Source organism: Balaenoptera physalus, assembly GCF_965194825.1.
Source record: "Balaenoptera physalus genome assembly, chromosome: X".
Lineage (NCBI taxonomy): Eukaryota > Metazoa > Chordata > Mammalia > Artiodactyla > Balaenopteridae > Balaenoptera > Balaenoptera physalus.
Genome location: NC_138903.1, coordinates 19,406,372 through 19,431,053, shown reverse-complemented (window position 1 = coordinate 19,431,053; position 24,682 = coordinate 19,406,372). Strand labels below are relative to the sequence as shown.

The window sequence follows — 24,682 nt, the reverse complement described above, 5'->3', positions numbered from 1 at the left end:
GAGGATCCCACATGCCGCGGAGCAACTGGGCCCGTGAGCCACAACTACTGAGCCTGCGCGTCTGGAGCCTGTGCTCCGCAACAAGAGAGGCCACGATAGTGAGAGGCCCGCGCACCGCGATGAAGAGTGGCCCCCGCTTGCCGCAACTAGAGAAAGCCCTAGCACAGAAACGAAGACCCAACATAGCAATCAATCAATCAATCTTTAAAAAAAAAAAAAAAAAAAACAGGATAACCCAGTGATGTTCAACAATCCAGGTCAATATAACCTCACCTTTGATGTGGATTGTGACCCACAAGTACACTACCACGCTGTTACACGTACTTCCTTAGGTGAGTTTAAGCTGCTCTTGTGGCTGTGGGCCTCTCCACAACTGTCATCTATCTATGCATCAAAAAACTCAGAAAACGTCACAGCAGCATTCCAAAGTGGACTTTATTTTCACATCTAATATACCAATAAGAGTTGGAATAGAAAGAAGCTTCTGACTTTCAACTTTACAGTAAGGCCAAATCTTTTCCTATCCTTAGGTCAATTTTACAATGAAGAACTGGTGAATGTAATAGGTTGTGTGTCATTTACCACAGTGGTAAATGAAGTCATTACTGCTGTTCAAAAAAGGCCCTAAGGCCATCCTATTAGAAAGAGATAAATGGCACCGAGTGATATAACAGAACTAAAAAAAGACCAAGGAGACATCTTTGTTCTGTGAGATCAGAAGTGAGAAAGAGAAGACCTGGCTGAAATAAAACAACAGACACATGAAATTTCTCATTTGTAATTTTAATCGAAGCATTGCTATTCCTTTTTTAAAGTCTTTCCTTATAAGCACCAAATTGTAATACCTATGTCAATTTGGGGGGGAAAGAAACTCCCGTCAAGAGCTTCCCTCCAGAAGAAAACAATGATGTTCATTCCTCCAAACAACCAAATTCGAAGTCTACCAAAACAGAAACAAAAAAAGCCCACACAGAAAAACAAAAACAAAAACAAAAATCACATTCTAGGGGTTCAGTGCATTTAGCAGCCTTCACTGTGCTGTCTAATCATCCTTCAGCTGACTTTCAAAAAAATAACACCCTAGCTCATCAAAATATACATTTTCCATTTGATTTTTAAATTAAAAAATAATTAAAAAAAGGAAACTTGAAGGAATTCACAATCAATTGCCTGACTCCTTTCGATGTCATGTACAGCATACGAAGGTCAGGAAGGCTATTTGCAGCACACATGATTAGGGGAAATTGATTTTCAAGGTTTAGCTTTCTTCCAAACAGTGTAAAATACCCACCTGGACAAGGAGTCAAGGAATAAGCACAGGTAATTCAAGGAAGAACAGGCATCACTTAAAATCTGTTTACTGGCCTACAAACTGGAAGATGGATGAAAGCTTCAGAGCTTACAGCACTGTGGTAATGAGAATGAAGGCCTCTTAAACAAGGGCACTTTGCAGCCAGGATGCCCACCACCTGTGATGTCGCGGGGGGGGGGGGGGGGGGTTGGCGGGTGAGCAAAGAAAAGATTAAAGGGACACAAATATTCTCTCAGGTAACACTTCTGCTTCCAAGGACTCTAAAATGTTTTGGGGAATTAGTACAAGAATGAGGAGGAGAGGAGAGACAAAGACAAGAGGGGGGTGAGAAGTGGGGTGGGGGGATGGGAGGAAGAGAGAAAGGAGGGAGGTGGGAGAAGGAGAGGGAGCTAGGAAGGGGGAAAAAGGTGGAAGGATGGAGAGGAAGAGGAACCAGAGGGGAGCCAGAGGGCGAAAGCCTTTTCTCCAGGTGTCATCAACTGCCTTCTAAATTCTTTCAACGTATAAAGAAGAGCTGGCTATAACAAATGCTCGCCTGTTCGCCAGGGAGAGGTGTCAAAGCTCTCCACAGGCCAGGAGGAACCTGGCCGCCCCTCCTCCCTGGGGGGCTGTCATGGTCACAGAGCTCAGGCTAGCAGGCAGCCATGAAACCTGCTCTCACAGGAAACTAGACCCCGCCACCTCCGGTAAGGTAGCTTTGGTCTGCAGACCACAGTCCAGTTTTTAGGAGGAAGAAATGCACTATAAATTTCCAATGATAATGCTTTCATTTGGCTTTTCTCTGGGTTCTTTTCTTATTTCCCTGGACTAACTTTACTAAGTGGAACTAATGGAGAACATCAACATTAACTTTGTGATGCCCACCATTATTTTTAGCTCTATCTCTACTGCAAATCAGAATCAAGTGAAGTGTAGAAACTAATATTAAAGTAGAGTAATTTTAACATAAAAGGACAATGAGCTTCTTCAGTCAGCCTGCTCCAGCTGGGACCGTGTCTAGACTGGGGCTTCTGAAGCTTTAAAGTGCACATCAATCTCCTGGCAGGCTGGTCAAGACAGGTCACCGGGCCCCACCCTCCAGTGTTTCTGATTGGGCAGCAGGCTGGGGCAGGGCTCGAGAAACTAGTTCCCAGGGGATGCCACAGGTCTGGGGACTGCCTGTGAGAACCAGTGGTGCCAGACCATTAAAACCACCTGAGAAGCTGTGTCAGGCCACACCCCAGCATCTGGGGGGGGGGGTGGAAATCAGGGCCTTACATGTACTATACAACTAATTCTGTTTCTTTAAAATGTTAAACAGGCATGGTATTTACATGGAGGTTCTGATTTGGCAACACAGTGATGTGGTCAAAGGATACAATTCCAAGTATGAAGGGACACAGACGATCTCCTTCGAGAATTCCACAGGACAATACAGGCGCCCCAGTTGTTCTTCATAGAGTGACAGGGCTTCCGTCAAATTGACACAGTTCCCCTAAATCAAAGAGAGAAAAGCAAACAATAGGATTCTTAAGTCCTACTGAGGGTCCCACTCATTTGAAGGTCTCTAATAAATGAGCAATTCTAGCTTTAGATAAAAGTTCATCTCTGAAAATGAGATAAGGCTTCTGTACTTTCACAAATTGCACTGAGTTCTATTTATAGATCCATTAGCTCATTATCCTTCTACCTCATTTACCAAGCCATTTCAAATTATTCGAGTATGAAGCAACAGAAAGCAGGAGACCAATTTCTCATTAGTGACACAGTCATTGTATCAACACCATGCAATTAGCAAAGATTCATACACATTAACCCATTCAAAATAAGTTTTCCCAATAGTCACCACTGTGTTGAGAATGAAGTATCAAAAAGATAATGTTCTTGATTTCCAGAATAGCTTAAACTATAACCCTCTTAAGAGTCTAAGATGTTGACACAGAACTATATTCACACCTCTGTGCTTTTCCCCAAAATCTGTGATTTAAGGCATTAGAGAACAAAAGTCTATTCAGGATGTATACACTAAGGATATTCCCCAGTTCTACTCTTTATCAAACATTTTCTCTTGACTTCATTGTTCTAATTTTTCTCCCTTTTTTGCCACCCCTTTTCTGTCTCCCCAGCAGGTAGGAGTGCTCAATGAAATATAGTGGAAGTCTGCTGGGAAAGATTTATTTTTTGAAATGTGTTCTTTTTTTTAATTGTTGAAGTATAGTTGATTTACAGTATTATGTTAGTTTCAGCTGTACAGCAAAGTGATTCAGTTATATATACTATATATATTATATATAATATATATTTATCTTTTCAGGTTACTTTCCATTATAGGTTATTACAAGATATTGAGTATAGCTCTCTGTGCTATATAGTAGGTCCTTGTTGTTTATCTATTTTATATATCGTAGTTTGTATCTATTAATCCCAAACTCCTAATTTATCCCTCCTCCTCCCCTTTCCCCTTTGGTAACTATAAGTTTGTTTTCTATGTCTGTGAGTCTGTTTCTGTTTTGTATATAGATTCATTTGTATTATTTTTTAGATTCCACATATAAGTGATATTTGATTCTGGACAATCAAGGATAAATACAGTGATCCGGCTCCTTCAACTTTCTTCCAGCCTCCAACTTAGACAGGATATGTGGAGCTGCAGCAGCCACTCTATGACCATTAAAAAAAAAAAAAGGTGAAGGGAATCAGAGATGCTGGCCAAGACATAGGAGAGCTGCTGAATGGATACAGTACCTGCCTAATTCTAGAGCAGTGATTCTCAATCTTTAATGTATGTATGAATCATAGGGGGACTTATTAAAATGCAGATTTTCATTCAGTAGATCTGGGGTAGGGTTTATCATTCGAGCACAATTTCCCCCAAGAGCTTCTCATAATGGATTTAGAAAACAAGATGGGTATTTAATACCAACTATTTCCTCTTAACCTCTAAAATTCTTATATTTATTTATTTTATTTGGTTGCGCAGGTCTTGGTTGTGGCAGGCGTGCTCCTTAGTTGCGGTACATGTACTCCTTAGTTGTGGCCAGCAGGCTCCTTAGTTGCGGCTCACCAGCACCTTAGTTGCAGCACATGTACTCTTTAGTTGTGGCTGGTGGGCTCCTTAGTTGTGGCTCAAGGGCTCCTTAGTTGCGGTTTGCTGGCTCCTTAGTTGCAGCTCACAGGCTCCTTAGTTGCGGCATGCATGTGGGATCTAGTTCCCCGACCAAGGATCAAACCCGGGCCCCCTGCATTGGGAGCGTGTAGTTTTAACCACTGTGCCGCCAGGGAAGTCCCAACCTCTGAAGTTCTTAACATTTGGAAGACAACTGAATATATGCGCTGATCACATTCCTTCATAAGAACTTTGCTATCAATCTGCCTCAAAATAGCCAAGTATAATGTAAGATGAAAATTATTCACAAATAAAGCAGCCTGTGATATAAGCATTCCTGAGGATGGCTTTCAAAACCAAAGAACCAGTCAGTCACGGGCAAGTGGGTAGACAGAACTATTCCAAGGGCTGGCCCGGGCGGTTTTAATCTAGCACATTCGCTCAGCACATCGTCATCTGTCAGTGCCAGCCTGTTTAGTAACCCATCATCTAGGGTCCTGCAGTGGGAACTGGCCAAACTGCCCTTGGCCAGCATATAATTTGGTTTCAACATCAAGTTCACCATGAGAGTATATAAACACCACAAGTGTAATTTAAGATTCACAAATAGAAAACACTGCCCAGTTGTTTTTAGAACACCTCACTACCGGGGAAGCTATAGAATGGAAATGCCACCAAGGTTCACAGGTCAAGGTTTTCCTTGCCATCTTAAAAATGACACCACGCTCTCTCTTTATAGAGGGTATGTGGGAAGTCCTCCTTACAAAGAATGTGGTAAAGAAATAGGATAGTTTCAATTTATGCTTCCCCAAAATTGTCAAAAAGCAGTTTAAAAAAGAAAAAAAAACCCCACAGATACCTACCCAAAAAAAGTAATGTGATACATTTCACTTTTCTATATATTTAAATGGAACTACACTGTTCTTTTCTTAAGACACATGGGGGATGCATAATAACAATCTAATAGCAAAGAATTAAGAAGTTTCTCCTTGCCTCATGTTAGCTGTAGGTGACACTTGTTTTATTACTTTATAGATTTTAGTTCTGTTTGTATCTTTTAAACAGCTTGTGTGATTTCTGTAATATAAAAAGGTCTGGACTTCCCTGGTGGTCCAGTGGCTAAGACTCCGCGCTCCCAAAGCAGGGGGCCCGGGTTCGATCCCTGGTCAGAGAACTTGATCCCACATGCATGCCGCAACTAAGAGTTCGCATGCCGCAACTGAAAAGATCCCACATGCCGCAACTAAAAAAGAAGTCTGGAAGAATACCTCCTTAATGACACCATTTTTATCTAGTTCAAAAGCAAGCAAAAACAATATGATGATTTAGGAGATCACACGTGTGTAAAACATCTATAAAGAAAGCACAAGAGTAACTGAAACAAAAAAAAAAAAAATCACACTAAAAATGGGTTACACTTCCAGAAGGCGGGAGAGGATTAGGGAGGAATGCAGACGAGTCAAGCGTACTGGTAACATCCACGACTATGGGGGGACGGGGGAGTTAATATCTTTGTATCATAACCAATATGAATGTCACACACATATTTCTGTACTTTGAAATAACCTACAGTTTTTTTTTTAATGGTGGGGGGGCGGGGAACCTGCCTCCTAGTCCCACAAAAGCAATTCTCCCCTGGATTCAAATTCCCCTGGCCTGCCAGAGGTGGATCGATGGATCCCCACACATTCCAGGACGCCTTCCCCAGCTTTGTGGCCCACAGACAAGGCTGTCTTCAACCAGCCACAGTGACACTAGTGACATCATGAACTTGCCATTGTGATGCAAGCAGTTTTAGGCAGGAACATTTAGCTTTTGTCAGTCACCAAGTTAACAAGCCAAACAACATTTTTGTCCCATCTTTAACCTTACTCCACTTCTAAGCTACAGGCTCAGGGAAGGGGGGTGGGTGTGAATTAAAGGTATCTCCTGAGCATACCACGTGGTAGTTGAAGAAAGTATTACACTGTGGGAATGACATCAGTACCTACTGAGTCAAACCACACTGCAGCTCTTGACTACTGCTTCTTCAAAGGCCTACGCCCCCTTGTCCATATGACACATTCAACCACCCAACATACTGTGGGATTCCCGGGTATCATAAAGAGAGATCGCCTTGAGTTTCCAACTATAATGAATGTGGGGGTGGGAAGCATGTCCTAATACATCTTTTGGACAATTGTTAGAAACCAGCACAGCCTTGAGTATTTAAGGTGATTTTTAGTAAAAGTTGGTTGGCAAAGGCCAGGTTATCAAAGCCTGAATCATCAGTATTCAGGAATGGGCGGGGATGATCTGTCAAGTAAGCCTTTCTATTAGTTGTCCATACTGAGAAAGCAGTTCCCCAAGAAAGCAGTCTACCACCAGGTAAATACAACAAAAGAAAACAGTCGCGCTTTCTTCCTAACTGTACCTATTCTCTACTCAAACTGACTGGTTTGCAGTAGATCCAAATTGTTTTCAGCCACTTTTGATTAAAGATGCCAGAGCCTCACATTCTCCCCAACTTAAGCTCCATGAGACTTCTATTTGCAGAAACATAAAAAGAACCAAATTCTATCAATACATGCTCTGCTTGAGAAATATCCAACTCACTGAATTTGGGTTGCTTTTATAAGAATAAGACCACTTGGTTTGAGCAGGTTTCATTGTAGAGTTCCTGTAAAGCAGGGGTCAGAACCCTTTACAAGGTTCCTGTAAAGGGCCAGACAGAAAATATTTTAGGCTTTGCAGATCATATAGTTTTCACCAAAAGTGCTCCAAAGCTGCCACTGTAGCAAAAGCAGCCATGGACGCTCTATAATGAATGGGCATGATTGTGTGCCAAGAAAACTGCAAAAACTAGCAGTAGATGAGATCTGGCCCGTGGTTTACGGACCCCTGGACCCCTGGCTTTTAAAAAGTCAATTCTAGAATGTGTTTTAAAAATCATTCTTAAGGATCGGGGTAAAAAAAAGTCCATTCGTAGACAGTTGTCTGTTCCCTTGAAGCTTGCCAACACTTTCACCAAGTGCAAGGTCCAGGATTAATTACCCGTGCAGGGGGAGGAGGAAGAAAACAGGATGGGACGGAAACTAATTCAAGGTGTCTCTTAAGTTGCCAAGCTGTTTTCGGCACTATGAATCTCAGATCCCGTAAACTGTCTGGGGTCTGCTTAAAAATGCCTCCTCGGGAGAATAAAGTTAGGACCTTTCTAGTAGTTCTTGACATTTAACTATAATAATGCTTTAAAAGAGTTGGGGGGGAGGTGGAATTCTCCTGAAAATGCTGAAGAATTAATTACAGGGACCAGAGTACAATACTGTTTATCTTCTGCTTACAAATCAAGGGATTTTTGTACCAAGTGAAAAGACGGATCATCAATTAGCTGCTTTTGCTGTCATTTTCGAAGTGTTAAGGACTTTAGTAGGTTATATATATATGTATTTTTTACATATCAAGAAATACTAACTTCAGACCTTTTAAAATTAAGAATCCTCTAGAAAATGAGGAAAATACAATTTGCTTCCACCTGGTGGCAGCAGCTCATACTACAGCCAGAGCAGTTCATGAAATTAGGTTGATGGCTTTTCCACTAAGAATCTCCTAGAGGATGAGGGGAAAAACCACGGTCTGTGTCTCCATCTAGTGGCAGCAACTCATACTACAGCCAAGCCAAAGCAGTTTATGAAATTATGCTGATGGCTTTTCCACTAAGAATTTCCTAGAGCAGCAGTCCCCAACCTTTTTGGCACCAGGGACCAGTCTTGTGGAAGACAATTTTTCCACGGAAGGGTGGGGGGGATGGTTCAGGCGGTAATGCGAGCAACTGGGAGCGGCAGACGAAGATTCGCTGGCTCACTTGCCACTCCCCTCCTGCTGTGCAGCCCGGTTCCTAACAGGCCACGGGCCGATACTGGCCCTTGGCCCAGGAGTTGGGGACCCCTGTCCTAGAGTTTGGGGATGGGGGTGGAAATCACAGTCTGTGTCTCCATCTGGTGGCAGCGGCTCATACTACAGCCAAAGTCCAAGTTTAATAAATCGGAAGGTTGTGGTAACAGGACACAACAGAACTCATTAATTCTCTAAAAATGACAGGCCAGCTATTTACAAACTTACTGCTTGAGAACATAATCCAATTATACTGGTCTGTCCTTGAAATTTTTTTCAGTACAATACGGCTTTATTTATCCACTTCTCTATTACATCTTCAACTACTTCCTTCCATATTGACAATGTTGGGGGTGACAGAATTAAAATATTGCATAATTGCTCAATTGCTTTATGCCACATTACAAATATAACAACCTCAGAATAACAGTACTAATACCATCACCACCAACATGATTACTGAAAATACACAAAAGATTTTTGCATATACTTGTCCCAGTCTCCCCCACTCACCACTATTTTTAGTAGTTGTACTATCCCTACATCGTCAGAGCATACAGCCATTACATACTATACGCACTCCCTTTTAACCTTCATTTAGTCTTAATTTTACAAGTAACTAAATAGTTAGTGCTACCATTAGTCTTTATGTCAATGTCTCCTTAAGTATTCTGGCTGTGTGAAGCACAAAACATAAAATTTGAGAGTTCTGGGGGAAAAACACTTAAGTAAGTCTATACCTGTGTAAAATATTTCCCATCCTGTTTCAATACTTTCATTGAGAGGTCAAGAATCAGTCTGAGAAACTCCCATGTGGAATCTGGATGTAAAAAAAAATATTAAGTTTTATAAATATGAGTTTACATACATCAGAAACAACATCTAAAGTCAAACATTCACATTAATATCAACAATACAAAAAATAAAAAAAAGAAATAGCCATGAGCTTCTTAAGGCCCAATATTTGAGGGCTTATTCATGAACGACAGCATACTGTCCCATATTTTGTGTCTTGGACACATGTGCACGTTCACGCATACACAAGCAAGATCAAGAGCAAATGTGCATGTACGTAGCAGTGTTCTCACCATACCCATAAAGATTTGACACAAAGGCAGTGGTTGAAATCTGAAGGACAACAGCTTTAAGTAAGGGGGAAAGCAGCAACATCTCAAGAGAGAAACTGCAAGGGTGAGGGTCAGCGAGGGTCATCAGGTGGTGATCCGAGTCTGGAAACTCAGCAGGAAGACAAGGTAATAGAAGAAACATGAACACTGAAATCCTAAGCTAGCAGTGATTTCGAGTTGTGGTCTGAGAAGGGGAACTGTCTCTGGTGTTGCTTAGAAAGGTCACCATATTGTCCCAGTACAGGTTAAAAAAAACACAGTATGTAAAAATAAGTTATCCAACAAGCTAATGTCTCAATGGTATGATTATGAGTTATTTTATTTCATGCTTATTTCAAACAACTGAATTAATTTTGCTCATTTAATGGCAAAACAGGATTTGACCAAAGCCAAATCTAGCCATCTTTCCACCTCTGGCCTCCGTTTAACTACCTTTAATAAATGAAGGAACTTCACTAGACAATCTCTTAAGATCCTTTCATTCTCACATGGTGCCAAGAAAAACGTTTCCATGAACATTATCTTGGTTAAAAAGAAAAAACAGAATCTACCTTCTTCCGGAGATGTGGAGATTGGAACAGCTGTCAAATCATTAATCACATAATCAAACTCTCTCCCTTCTTTGGCGTACCTCTTCAGTACTGGAATACAGTCTTCTATTAGAACCTTCCAGAGAGAACAGGAATAGATGCGGGTGAGCCAACACATATGGAAGTAGTTAAACACTTGTAGAAGGAAAGGGGAGACGCATGCGGGGGCTGAGGGCCACAGCACCCTGCCGCACAAGCAAAAATGACTTCCACCCATACCTGCTAAGAGCTAAAATTCAGGACCTACTACTGCATGCTTTACAACTCCTCGCAGGTACTATTACCATCCCCATTTTACAAATAGAGACACAAATGAGAGAGGTCACAAAGCCTGCTCAAAGGCACCCAATAAGAAACGGACCCAAGAAGCACACCTAGATCTGAAAACCAAGTTCACACTTTTAACTCTAATCTATACTGCCTCTCCTACTACATGTATTTTCTTCTACTTTTAGTTTTTCTTTTGTACTAAGCACTGAATGACTTTGTTGTCTGTTGATTTATTTTTTGCATCTTACCTCTAATACCTCAAGTACTGATGGTAATAAAGCCATGTGATAAATCCCAGCTCTCACAATCACAGAGTTATTAACAAGCAGAGTATAGCAGGTAGGAGCTGGAATTCTCATACAGACCCTTTACAGTAAATACAGGAAATAAGTTTGGGGTTTGCCGTATCTTTGGGGTACTGAAACTATGTGCTTAGGGACCCACCTAGCTGTAGGCAAATTCCTGAACAAGAAAGGGGTTATTCTCCTTGTCTTTTCATTTTTCTACTTACAAAAAACATGTTCCTGTTAAAAAAAAAAAAAAAATGACATGTAACAAGTCAGAAATCGAGCTTGCCGCAATTCCCTAAGATAAACTATTCTAGATCTTTTCCTATAAATGTTCTTACACATATCCTCAAAACCACAATTCTTGAAGAAACTGGATCTTCCTGTCCAGTTGTTACATAACTTGTTTCATTTAATGCATCAAGTGCAACCACGCAAAGATCTAGAAGGCACTAACACCTCAGCTGCCTCCAACTACATATCAGTCTTGTTTGATATGCTCAGTTTTCCCTTGTGCTCAGATGAAGTCTTGTGCACATTCACCCGCACATAAACACAAATGCTTGTTCTCGTTCGTATAACTAGGATTACACACATCGTTCTGAACTTGGCAACTTTCACCTAACACCATTCCAGGTAATGTTTTTTTAAAAAATGTAACATACCACTAAAAATGCTATATATTCTTACCATCTTCAAGTCTTGGTCTCTACAAACACAGCCATAACAAACCTCCTGTATAGATGACTGTTGCCTGGATGCCCAAACACTGGGTTGCCAGAACAAAAGGCATGTGTACTTTAATTTTTAATTCTGAAGGCAATTCTTGCTCCAAAAAGCACCTGTGTCCTTGCAGCCTTCCCAGTACTGGATGTTGTCCCTGTTGTTTTATTTTGTCGAGTCCCTTGCTAACTTTTCACAAGAACTTCACGCCACCAATAGGGGTAAGCAGCCTGTCATAAGTTTGCAGGCTATTTGACTTTCGTCTTCTGAAAAGTACCAATGAAAGCGAGTCTCCCTAAAGCCGAATTCCTCTGCCAAAACTGTATTCCCTTTCTTGTCCCACACCTGTTCCCCTCAAGTCTGAGGAGTATCAAAAAAGGTGGGGGTGGGGGGGTGTTGAAACTGAGCAGGGCCCTGCGGGCCCTCCCGGGTACAAAACCTTTCTGTATCCCTACACCTAACAATCTGATACATAACTCTGGGATCTTCGAGACGAACTAAGGCCCCCACCCACGTGAAGGCTGGTAACTTCAGGCTGAGCACAAGCACATGGACCCCAGACTGGATGGAACCAGAAGACTGATGACTGAGAATCCAGTACCACCACCCACCGGGTTACCTCACCACCAACCAATCAGAAGAAAACTACACACCCTGCAGCCCTCCCCTCAAATTTGCCTTAAAAAACTCTTCCCTGAGGGGCTTCCCTGGTGGCGCGGTGGTTGAGAATCTGCCTGCCAATGCAGGGCACACGGGTTCGAGCCCTGGTCTGGGAAGATCCCACATGCCGCGGAGCAACTGGGCCCGTGAGCCACAACTACTGAGCCTGCGCGTCTGGAGCCTGTGCTCCGCAACAAGAGAGGCCGCGATGGTGAGAGGCCCGCGCACCGCGATGAAGAGTGGCCCCCGCTCGCTGCAACTAGAGAAAGCCCTCGCACAGAAACGAAGACCCAACACAGCCATAAATAAATAAATAAAAACTCTTCCCTGAAAACCCATTAGAGCTTGAGCTGCCTGTCCTTGCTTGGCCCTTGCAATAAACCTTTCTTTGCTCCAAACGCTTTAGTTTCAGTTTGTTCGGCCTCACTGTATATCAGGCACACGAATTTGGTTTCACCAGTTTTGATGAGCCAGCCAAGAGCCTGTGTCCCTGAGTCCCCAACAGCCACCAGAGCTCATTTCACTCAGAGGAACTTGGAGGGACTCTCCCTGGCGATGCCAGATGCCAGCCCTTTCGGCACAGGACTGTTTAGAACCAAGAAACATTCTGACCTACGGCCCACCTTAGGTATCGGTTTGGGGTGAGTCTCTCCAGCATGCGTGAGCTAGGAATTCTACCGGCTCCGTCTAGGTTCATTCCCTTTCAGGAAGTGAGCCACTCTGGGCTCATTGTGAGTCAATCTGATTCTCTTTTGGGAGTCAGACGAATCTGTTTGGAGGCCTCCATCAGGGAGTGGGAAAGCAATTTTGAACTATACCTCATCTGATCTCTTGTCTATGCGACCGTATTTGTTTTTTATATCTGTGTATCAGTCAGTACTTGCATTGGCTGGTTGAGATATCTCTGGTAATGGAGCTCACACTGACACCAGGGTTATTCTTCCCTATTGCACTGGCTTTGCCTACAGCAAAGAAATCTTCCCTTCTAGTTACAAAAAACATGTTCATGTAAAAAAAAAAAAAAATCATATGTAACAAGTCAGAAATCGAGCTTGACACAATTCCCTAAGATAAAGGGACTAGGCTTGGTCATTTGGCTTCACCTCTGACAGGGCATTGGTTGGCTATCTCCCTTTCTGGGGCTAGGGAACCGTGACCCTGAGAGATTGCTCTGCATTGCACTGGTTTGCTCTTTGCTTGGTATTTGACACCACCAGCCATGAATAACTGTGGATGACCACAGCTCTGCACCATCCTGTAGTCCCCTAGAGTACATTTTGCAGAACTGGGAGATCAGCTTTGCTCCCATGAATGAAAGAAAATGATATTTCATCCTAACACTGCCTGGCCTCAGTACGCCTTGGGATCTGGACAACAATGGCCCTCTAAATTATAACAGCATCTTTCAACTAGAACTGTTTTATAAAAGGGAAGTGAAATGAGGTGAAATTCCTTATGTATAGGCTTTTATGCTATGTTGTATCTAAGTGAGCCTTTTGGAACTGGTTTGGCTTTTATTTTGGGTGTGGGCATGAGTGTCTCGGTACACGAGTCCCAATCCTGTTCTCTCTTCCTGGTTTTAACCCTCATTAAGGGAGTCATGGTGACCTGAACGCTGATTCAAGTTCATCTGGGAAGGGAAGCATGTGAATGTGCGTGAGTGATATGTATTACTGTCTATTACTGTTATTGATTTAAACCGAAATGGCTACTTTAAAACTGAAGGAAATCTCACCCTGAAAATGGCTAAGATGGGGCTCTTTTGACATTCCAAAACTGGTTTCTGTGTGTGCAGTTAGTAGAGGTTAGCTACTACCTTCGAGATGAAAATGATCTACCTGGGCTCTCAGAAACTTTAATCGTCTGTGATCCCTGAGACTGGGGTGGAGGCGGGGGGGACGACAGGGACAGGGAAGGGGGCTTTTTAACGCAAACAGGAAAACTTTTACATCTGTGTCTATATAGGCATATGTATGTCTATGTGTACATTATAAATATGTGTCTATCTCCAAATGGCATTGCCAAGATTGGTTTGTGGATGAGTTCCATTTAACTGACCTAAAAGAAATTATGTGCTTATTTAAATTCTCAGAAATATAAAAAACTAGTTAGAGTAAATTTCAGGTTCATGTGATCTGGGAAATATTATTAAATTGATATTTGGTATTAAATCTAGCTTAAGCATGTTGGTTTAATATACACGTCTTTAGAGTCATCAGTATTAAGTATAATACTTTTATGGCATCTAGGGTTACTGCAAGTCAGTAAGTTCATATTGTTATAAAATTTGTCAACAAGAAAAACAACTTGATGAGACATTTGAGTAAATTAAATGTAAATTAGGTAAGTTTTCTAGGTGAAACTTTCTTTTCAAATGTTTAAAAAACAAGGGAAATATTTCAACATACAAGGAAAGTAGGATGTGTTTACAGTAAAAGAAGGTATGAAGAATGGAAGTGTGTTTTGTTAAAGGGAAAAAGGTAACTTTGTCCGAGAGCTGGTTGTTTCTGAATAGAAAAGAAAATAAAGGACAAAATAACATGGGTACAGAAAGTTTTAGAACATTTGTGAAAAAGAAACACTTAGAAAAGTTTTGTACATGATCAGGATTGGCTAAGATTGGATTAAATTTAAGTAAATAAATTTTGTTATCAAGAATAGGCTGATGCAAGACTGGAGTTTGGTTTTTTTGGTTTTCTCTCTCTGCTGGCAAAACAAAGTTTTCTTAGAATGCTAAGCTGCTTTCAATAACAGATTGTGAGTTTTTTTGCCTTTCTGAGGGATCTGACTGTAACTTTCTATATTTGCCTTTGAGATCTTTTATTGTCATTTTGGTTAGGTGAATGGGTATTGTTTCACAATGACCTATGATCTTATTTGACCAGGTGTTTTGAAACTTTTTAATATTTTTGACAAACGTCCCAAATACCAAACTCTAACTGAAGTTAGAGTTTCGAAGTTTTGACCTCCAGCTAACTTTAGGATGCTTCAGAAGAACCCTAAGGCATCTCAGAGATTAAACGAACTAGGATACTTCAGTATGTTAAATTACATGGGAAGCATTGTCAAATGAATGTTAAGCCTTATCAGGTTATACGGTATGGGCAAATGTTTTTATATTCTTAAAATTATATGAAACACAACATTATAAATCAACTATACTCCAATAAATTTTTTTTAATCATATGGAATTTCTCAAAGTCTGGTGTGTCCTGATAAAATGTTACTCATAATTCTAGTTATTATAACCAAGTTTTTTGTCAATTACATTGGGATCAGGTGTTTAACTGTACCTTTTAAGTCTTGTCACTCAGACAGTTACTGTTTTACTGTTTTTGCAAAAGTGCTTCATCTTCATGAAGATTCATAGAAAGGACTTTTTGACATGTCCAAGTTTCATAAATTTCAGATCATATCGATGAACTGGATAAGCAATTACAGAATCCTAACAGAAAAACCTGGTGGCTTCATAAACACTGTTAACAAAAAGGATTACTGAGTGAACTGGTGAATATGGTTATAATTTTTATGGTTTTTGTCTAAAATACTACTGGTTTTGATCTGTGTTTTCCAGATATAAGGAAACACTTCCCCTCAAGCTAATTATGACTTACAGCAATGAAACAATGATTTTTTTTTTCCTACCTGAGCACTCCAAAAATTGGCAACTCAGATTTCCCAGCAACCTTATCAAGGTGAACAAGAAAGGTCACTACCTGACAAGCGCAGGAGTCTCAAGATGTTTTGGAGACCTCTAGAAGAGAGGAATTCACCCAGATCTACAGACATGGCAGGCAGAATCTGTGGCAAGCCCATGGCATAGCTTTCCTGGCCCTGAGGGGCCTTTTAAAAATTCAGTCTGGGATTCCTTATGAAAAGTTCCAGCACAGCCAATTTAAAGGATCAATTACACGTATGTAAATAATCAGACCAAGTTTGTGAAAGTCTGACTTTAATAATTTGGCTAAAATATTTGGTAAAAAATGAGGGTAATTTTGGAGAAAGATTGTTTCAATAGATATTAAATTCTAGTTCTGTTGGGGTCTGTATTTATTGCCTAAGACTTACTTCCCAGATAGCTCCTTGTTATATAGTTGTAAAGTTTAATCGAATTATTAAAGACACTGAGTTTGTTTCTGAAGCTTATAACAGCAATCTATCTTGAGATGAAGATCAGATGTCCTGTCCCATGACCTGTGTGTGACAAGGCCCTATCAAAATTGAAAGCTAGTGTGTTAACCATATTGTTGCCCCCAATGTTCAGGATAGAAAGAAAACTTTCTAGTGAAGTTGTCAGGGTATAACTACTCATACATGACATATATCATTGCTAGCTTTAAGTCTACTGCTAAAAGCACATACACACTGCTTGTGTTACAATTCGGTATAATTAACAAAATGTGTAGCCTATGAAATGTTTCCCCATTAGCATACCTCTGAGCCTGCTGACAGTATCTGATTAGTTTTCCCCCAAAGTAGATACCTAGGCAAATTTATATAAACAAAAAGGAGGCCTAGCACAGAGGAACATGAGGGACCCAGGGGGAGGCAGCAACCACCCTGACATCGAGGGACAAGTACTTTGGTCTACTGAAAGATTTGCAATCAAAAGGGGAAATGATAGAAAAATCTTCACATATGGAAGTATGGGGGAGTCATTCTGGCTTCTACACGGTTTAACTTAAACTTTACTGACCAGAGTGGCCTGGTCATATGGTACATATGCTTTGGCCATTGAGGAGGGGAATGAATTTGTCAAGTCAAAATGGAAGAGCTGTGGTTCAGACATCCAAGGTAGAACTAGGTGGCCTTTGAGGACATGATTTTAGACACATCTGTCTTGTTGAGACCTTGAATTTTCTGAACTGTATCACTCTGGGATACCACCAGCCATTATCAAAGTAGCACCCGCTGGCAGCTGCAACCTTGTCTCAAGGTCTCCTCTTGTAACTATTAAATTTTTTAGACAACAAAATTGCTTTAGATCATACATTAGCAGAAAAAGGAGACATGTAATGGCCAGTAGCTCCTTTCATGTATGTTAATATCACATCAAAAGTTATAACCTACTTAGGGGGAGACTTGTAACCAGTTAATCTAATTTTATCTAAGTGCCAGGTCCAGATTGGTTTTCAGGCTCATTCTCCTGAATTTCTCAGGGAATGATATCTATTTTCCAAAGTCTGTTTGGGTTGTCACTACTACTCCTAACTAGATCTGGCACGCCAAAACAGTGGACTAAAGAACTGAGATCTTTTTCCAAAGATTTTTTTTGATGTGGACCATTTTTAAAGTCTTTATTGAATTTGTTACAATATTGCTTCTGTTTTATGTTTTGTTTTTTTGGCCATGAGGCATGTGGGATCCTAGCTCCCAGACCAGGGATCGAACCTCTACCCCCCTGCATTGGAAGGCAAAGTCTTAACCACTGGACCACCAGGGAAGTCCCAGGAACTGAGATCTTAATCATACAAGACTCTGATTCAAGACTTGGAACTTGGGAGTATTTCCAACTCAGTGTCCATTCCCCACGGTGAGGCAGGACTATGCCCCATTTTAGCAGGAAGTAGCCAGACAGGGCATCACCCCATTCCCTCAAAGATTTGGAGAAGGTTGAAACAGGGGTGGGGGATTAAAACTGAGTCATCTCCCCAGCCCCCAAAAGTGGACTCCCTAGGCGGAGTTTATGATTAACCTCTTTATCCAAAAGTTTATTCCCTTTCTTATCCCACACCTGTTCTCATCAAGACTGAGGAGTATCAAAGAAAAGGGGGAATTTAAAGTGAGTGGGGGAGAAAATATTTGCAAATGAAGCAACTGACAAAGGATTAATCTCCAAGATTTACAAGCAGCTCATGCAGCTCAATAACAAAAAAACGAACAACCCAATCCAAAAATGGGCCGAAGACCTAAATAGACATTTCTCCAAAGAAGATATACAGATGGCCTACAGACACATGAAAGAATGCTCAACATCATTAATCATTAGAGAAATGCAAATCAAAACTACAATGAGATATCATCTCACACCGGTCAGAATGGCCATCATCAAAAAATCTAGAAACAATAAATGCTGGAGAGGGTGTGGAGGAAAGGGAACACTCTTGCACTGTTGGTGGGAATGTAAATTGATACAGCCACTATGGAGAACAGTATGGAGGTTCCTTAAAAAACTACAAATAGAACTACCATACGACCCAGCAATCCCACTACTGGGCATATACCCTGAGAAAACCATAGGTCAAAAAGAGTCATGTACCAAAATGTTCATTGCAGCTCTATTTACAATAGCCAGGACATGGAAGCAATCTAAATGTCCATCGACAGATGAATGGATAAAGAAGATGTGGCACATATATACAATGGAATATTACTCAGCCATAAAAAGAAATGAAATGGAGGTATTTGTAATGAGGTGGATGGAGTTAGAGTCTGTCATACAGAGTGAAGTAAGTCAGAAAGAGAAAAACAAATACAGTATGCTAACACATATATACGGAATCTAAGGGGAAAAAAAAAAAAAAAAAGGCCATGAAGAACCTAGTGGCAAGACGGGAATAAAGACACAGACCTACTAGAGAATGGACTTGAGGATATGGGGAGGGGGTGGGGTGAGATGTGACAGGGTAAGAGAGTGTCATGGACATATATACACTACCAAATGTAAAATAGATAACTAGTGGGAAGCAGCCGCATAGCACAGGGAGATCAGCTCGGTGCTTTGTGACCATCTAGAGGGATGGGATGGGGAGGGTGGGAGGGAGGGAGATGCAAGAGGGAAGAGAAATGGGAACATATTGTATATGTATAACTGATTCACTTTGTTATAAAGCAGAAGCTAACACACCATTGTAAGGCAATTATACTTCAATAAAGATGTTAAAAAAAAAAAAAAAAAAAAAAAAAAAAAAAAAAAAATAAAGTGAGTGGGGCACCGCAGGCCCCTCCCAGGTACAAGTCTTTCTGTGTCCCTATAGATAACAATCTGATACATAACTGAGCTCTTAACCAGGAACTAAAGCCACCACCCAGGCAGAGGACAATAACTTCAGGCTGTGCACAAGCACATGGACCCAGCCTGGTTGAAACAAGATGGCTGATGATTGAGATTTCTGGACCACCACCCTGTTACCATCAACCAATCAGAGGAAGGTCACACACCCTGCAGCCCTTCCCCCAAACTTTGCCTGTAAAACCACTTCCCTAGACACCACCAGGGAGTTCGGGTCTTTATAACATGAGCTGCCTGTTCTTTGCTTGCCCTTTGCAATAAACTTTGCTCCAAATTCCATTTCAGTTGGTTTGGCCTCACTGTGCACTGGGCACTCGAACTTGGGGTCTACAACACCAGTTCATATCCTTTACACCTTTAGTTAATATTTTAAAATTTTAGTAGGGGCTCTTCGTATTATTAAAGGGATTAACTCCCTATCATGTTTGTTACCATTATTTTCAGACTTTTGGCTTTGTTTATATAGTATGATGTTATTAGTTACTGGTTTCTTGTCTTTCATTATGAGGTTTCCCAACTCCAAGGTTAGATACTCTAAATTTCTCTAAATGTATTAGTTTTAGTATCTAGAGCTTAAGTCATCTGAAATTATTTTTTCTATGGCTTCTAGGGTTAATTTTGTTCTCATGCAGACGGACAGCCCATTATGTCAACATTTACTAAATCAACTAAATCTTTTCCCAAACTGAAAACACCTTAGCCCATATATTAGCTTTGTGTCTACACATACACCAAGGTGTGGTCAACTCTGTGCCATACTTCTATGTTTGTCATCATCATACTTCCTATTTGCTTACTGTACTTCACAGTAAATTAATAAGAGGGCAAATCTCCCTTCACTGTGATCATTTTTAAATTTTTTCTTGGCTAGTCTTAGATAATTATGGTTTCAAGAGAACTTCAAAATCATTTGGTCTAATTCTAAAAACCCCCTTGGGGATTATGGTACTTTTTCATCTAAGAAATAACTTGTCTCTCCACATATTCACACTTCAGTTGCTTGTCTTTCAATAAGATCTTAACATAATTCTATCAGTCTCAAAATCATTCTTGTTAAATTTATTCCTAGTATTAACTGGTCATTATTTTGAAAAGGATTTCTGGCCCACACTCAATTTCCATTCAAACTTTTGCATTTAGAATAAGGAAAAAAGTTTTAGTCTGCCTTTATCCTATCACTACACCAAATTCTCATGAATTCAACTTGTTTTCTAGATGAGTTTTCTATATTTTGTGAGCATTCATATACTCTGCAAGTAATGTGATTCTATGTTTATAATGTTTTCATTTTCCTACCTTACTGCATTAAGGACTCAAAAACAAGCTTAAACAGAGCATCCTCTTCTAGTTCCTAGTTTTAGTGGAAACCGCTTATGTATTTTGCCATTTAATACAGTATCTTTACATTTCTGATCGTTTCTACTATGTTTAGGTAGTTTCCCTTCTCTTGCAATTTTCTTACCAAGTTTTTATTAAGACTGCTAAATATTCTGAAATGGTTTGTCACCTGTTAATACCAAATTATTTTATTATTTTTATAATGGATTGTGTTGATAATAGATTTATGGATTGTGTTGATAACAGATTTAAGATTCATATCTTTATACTTAACTACATTTTTTTTTGGACATAATTGAAAATTCTTTAAACTGCTAGATTTACTGCTTGTAAATCTATTTTCTCAAAAAGGATAACATTAATTATGTTTTATAAATGATAAACAGTTGCAAGGACCTGGTATTTTTTTAATGGTAGTATTTTAATGGCTAAGGGGCTTGCGTACTGCTGTCCCATAGACCAGGAACCCCCACCCCTTTAGAGCTCCAGGAAAACTCTCAGCCTCAGAAGAATTTTTAAGACTCCCCCTGGTGGCTGTTCTGTTCCCGAAAGGGAACTCCACAGTACCGAAGGTTTAGGTTTGCGGTTCTTGTTATATTTTTTTCTTAATCCATAAGTCAACCTAAGGAGCCACCAGGGAGACATGAATTTGAAACATTCCTCTAAAGTTACCCTATAAATTGCCCTTTAAACTCTCTAAACTTACTGTCTTCATCTACAAAATAGAAACAGTAGCCGCTTGATACAGATGTGAGGATTAACACTTTAGGCAGAGGGTCTGGCTAACAATGCAAACATTTGCAAACAATGGTAATTTTTAGCTCATTGTGAAAAGTCTGTCATGCTCGGAAGAACCTAAATTCCCCCTCTTCTTTTTCATGTGTACAGCATTGTATTTTGACCTCCGTGTATACTACAGTATGCTCACTGCCAAAAGCATAGTTTCCATCCATTACCATACAGTTTGATCCCCTTTATCCATTTCACTCTCCCTTATCCCTTCCCCTCTGGGAAGCACTACTCTGTTCTCTGTATCTATGTATTTTTATTTGGTTTGGTTTGTTCCTTTATTCAAAATTTTTTTATATTCCACATGAGTGAAATCAGTATTTTTACAGTATTTTTCTTTCTCCATCTGACTTTATGCTAAGTGGAAATAATACCCTCAAGGTTCATCCATGTTGTCACAAATGTCAAGATTTCATTCTTTTTTTATGGCTGAGTAGGATTCTATTGTGTACATATACACCACATCTTCTTTATCCGTTCATCTGTTGATGGACAGTTAGGGTGCTTCCATATCTTGGCTACTGTAAATAATGCTGCAATAAACATGGAGGTGGCACGTATCTTTTCGAATTAGTGTTACCCTTTTCTTCAAATAAAACACCCAGGATTGGAACTGCTGCATCCTCCCTCCCTTTTTAAACTTTCCAACAGTGTAAGTAAAATATGTACTTTCTTTCCCTTTTGCCCATAAAACTATCACAACTGCATTTTAACATTGATATAATTTCTCTCTGTTTAAAAAATTAACACATGTACCATGAAATCAAATTTGGATACACACATATTAGAGAACATGGGTAGGTGTAGGTAATTTACATAACAAATGAAAGCATTCATCTATATGTTTATAAAACTAGAGGTACACATTTAAGATTCTGGTCAAACAAAAATATGCATTTGCTTAGTTATCTTGCTCTACCAAATAATGTAGGTATGGGCACCTAACATATGAATCCTCAAAATACAATACAAAATGTATCCTACAAACTATAATGATCGGTCAACTTACAAGCACAGTAGAATTTAGGAATTTATTTGCTTAGCAAGAAGCAATTATTCCTATATCAAACATCGTCTACAACCTCTAATTAAATACCTGAATTCCTTCTCAAAGACCCAGACACAGAGAGACTCAGGCTAAAGAGACAAAAGTCAAAAGTGGTGGTTGCCAGGTCATAAAAAGGTACAGGGCATCTTTTATACAAGAATGAATTAATGTTATTAAATTCAAAGAATCTGGAGTTAGCAATTTCTTTCTTTCTTTCTTTTTTTTAAACTATATGTACACACCTTCCCTGAATACAAATGTATACAGAACTCACATAAAGAGAATAAAGGATAGCAGAACAGGCTACCTCAAAATACGGTGCTTTGGCATATTGAACATTTTGAGCTGTAGGCACTTGAAAAACAGCAAATGTAGGGAGAGGCTTTCTCTGAACTCCCCTTTATCTGCCTAAAGACAGATCCTCCAAAAGGAATTCAACTGTCATAGATCCCCTCGCCGAGGAATTCAACCAGGGAAGATGGCCTCTTATCACAGCAGACGAGGCTGACACCACACCCAGACAAACTCTGTCACAAACTATCTCTTTTTCTACTCTTCTAAGGGCCCTGTTCATTTTTCCTAAGTCATCTACTCTCCCTTAAGACACCTACGTCCCTCTGTCCCTATTAGGATCGTATTTAAGCCTCTGAGTTGCTCATTTTTCTGTGCATCTCCCATAAATACATGAGTTTAAAACATTTAATAACTTGTTTTTCCTCTTGTTACTCTTTTACTACGGGGGTCTCAGGCAAGTACTAGAAGGGTAGAGGGAAAATTTTTCCTCCCCTACAAGATGACCTATCATCTTGATTATTTATCTTCTTAACCAATTGTACTTAAAGCTGTTTTCAGAAGGCACATTTCTGATCAACATATTATCAATTGACATAATAAAAAACATTATCTGGTAAATATAATTACCTGATAGCAGTCTCCTTTAAGATTGTCTAGGACATCACCACATGTTTTTCGCATGTATTTCTTACATCCGTCAATCACCATTTGGTCAATGTTCGAAATATGTTAAGGAGAAATTTCCCCTGGATTTGGATGTATCAAAGAATTCTGAAATACACTTTTTAAAAAGGTTAAGATGAACGTAACATTTTTTTAACACTAATTTGGGTATCATAAGTTTAAAAAACGATAAATGAGACAATGACTTCATTTGTGCACCAAGGACACTCAAAAGGAACTCAATTTTCTTCTAATGAAAAAGCCATTTCAGCAACTGCTGAACAGTAGACACAGTACAAAGGTTACTTGCTCTTGAATTCTCAACTCTGCTTCTTTGTTGGTGGCCATATAAAAAGGTACTGGTACTAAGTGGAAATGTTTGTTCAAGGTAGTCTTTATAACAAATTTACCTCGTAACGTTAACTTGAGTCTTAAGACAAAAAACGAGGAAGAAAACAAACAAAGCCCACTTAACTTGATCTCTTATACAACAAAGGATATCTCTACCATAGTGACCATCTTTGGTTTCAGTTTGACTATTTCACATAATATGCCCCCATCTCCGCCTCCTAGAATCAGTACATCTTTGCCAGTGTAATCTTCTTTGCCGCTGCCCATGATGGCCCGGGTATACGCCAGATCACTTTCCGCCAAATCTAGGGAGAAGAAACATCCAAAATGGTGACTCTAACCAAAGCCATACACCACCTGACTTATCATACCAGAAAGTGCTAGAATCTACAAAATTCAGAATTTTTCATTTTCAATCTTTAAAAACAGCAGTATACAGAGGTGTTGTTTTTTGGTTTTTTTGGACTGTGGACTTTCATCAACCCTACTCATCTAACACCCAACATAAAATGTTCCCTACATAGATTATATACATATATACTTTAGTCAGTAGGAAGAAAATTCAGTCTTCAGCCTGTTCTGATATGATAATTAAAAAGCGATTGCATGTTTCCAGATGAAATATGAAGCAGAGTTGCTTCAAAAGAATATGAGAGGGAGAAAAGTAGACCAGAGTTCAGGGGAAACAAGATTGGCCAAGAGTTGATAATTGTTGGCACTCAATGGTGAGTATATGTGGGTTCATCGTACTGTTTTGTCTACTTTGGTTTGAAATTTCCCATCTAAAAGACTTCTTAAAAAATAAGCAATATAAAATAGATAACCAACAAGGACCTACTGTATAGCACAGGGAACTCTACTCAATATCTTGTAATAACCTATAATGGGAGAGAATATAAATAACGAAAAAATATATTTATATATATATGTATAACTGAATCACTTTACTGTACACCTGAAACTAACAACATTGTAAATCAACTATACTTCAATAAAAATTTTTTTTAAAAAAAGGCAATTACATTTTCTTTTGAAATACAATCTAAATACTAATCACTAAGAAAACTAAGGAAAAAAGAGTAACAAGACAAAAATTTTCATGGCTCTACTATAAAACATGAAAGCCCAGACAGACAAGCCACAGGGTTAATCCAATGTAAATATTCATCTCAAAAAAAAAAAAAAAACAACCCAGCAGGGCCATGGACAAATCTGGACAAATCCACAACGGTGGCATCTGTCAGGAAAACACAATCTAACACA

The 24,682-nt window shown here is 39.7% G+C and overlaps 1 protein-coding gene across 2 annotated transcripts in view; it reads right to left on the bottom strand.

The window, feature by feature from the left end:
- Positions 1-767: 767 nt before the first annotated feature.
- The window catches only part of SMS (spermine synthase), a 49,918-nt gene continuing 26,003 nt past the window's right edge, over positions 768-24,682 (bottom strand). For both annotated transcript variants that reach the window (XM_082447196.1, XM_082447197.1), the window contains 6 exons: positions 23,570-23,724; positions 23,033-23,122; positions 9,946-10,060; positions 9,008-9,087; positions 2,671-2,786; positions 768-1,291 (listed from right to left, as the gene is read on the bottom strand). In XM_082447196.1, the coding sequence (XP_082303322.1) occupies positions 1,252-1,291; positions 2,671-2,786; positions 9,008-9,087; positions 9,946-10,060; positions 23,033-23,122; positions 23,570-23,724 (596 nt within the window). In that variant the 3' untranslated portion in view covers positions 768-1,251. The remainder of the gene's footprint in view (positions 1,292-2,670; positions 2,787-9,007; positions 9,088-9,945; positions 10,061-23,032; positions 23,123-23,569; positions 23,725-24,682) is intronic.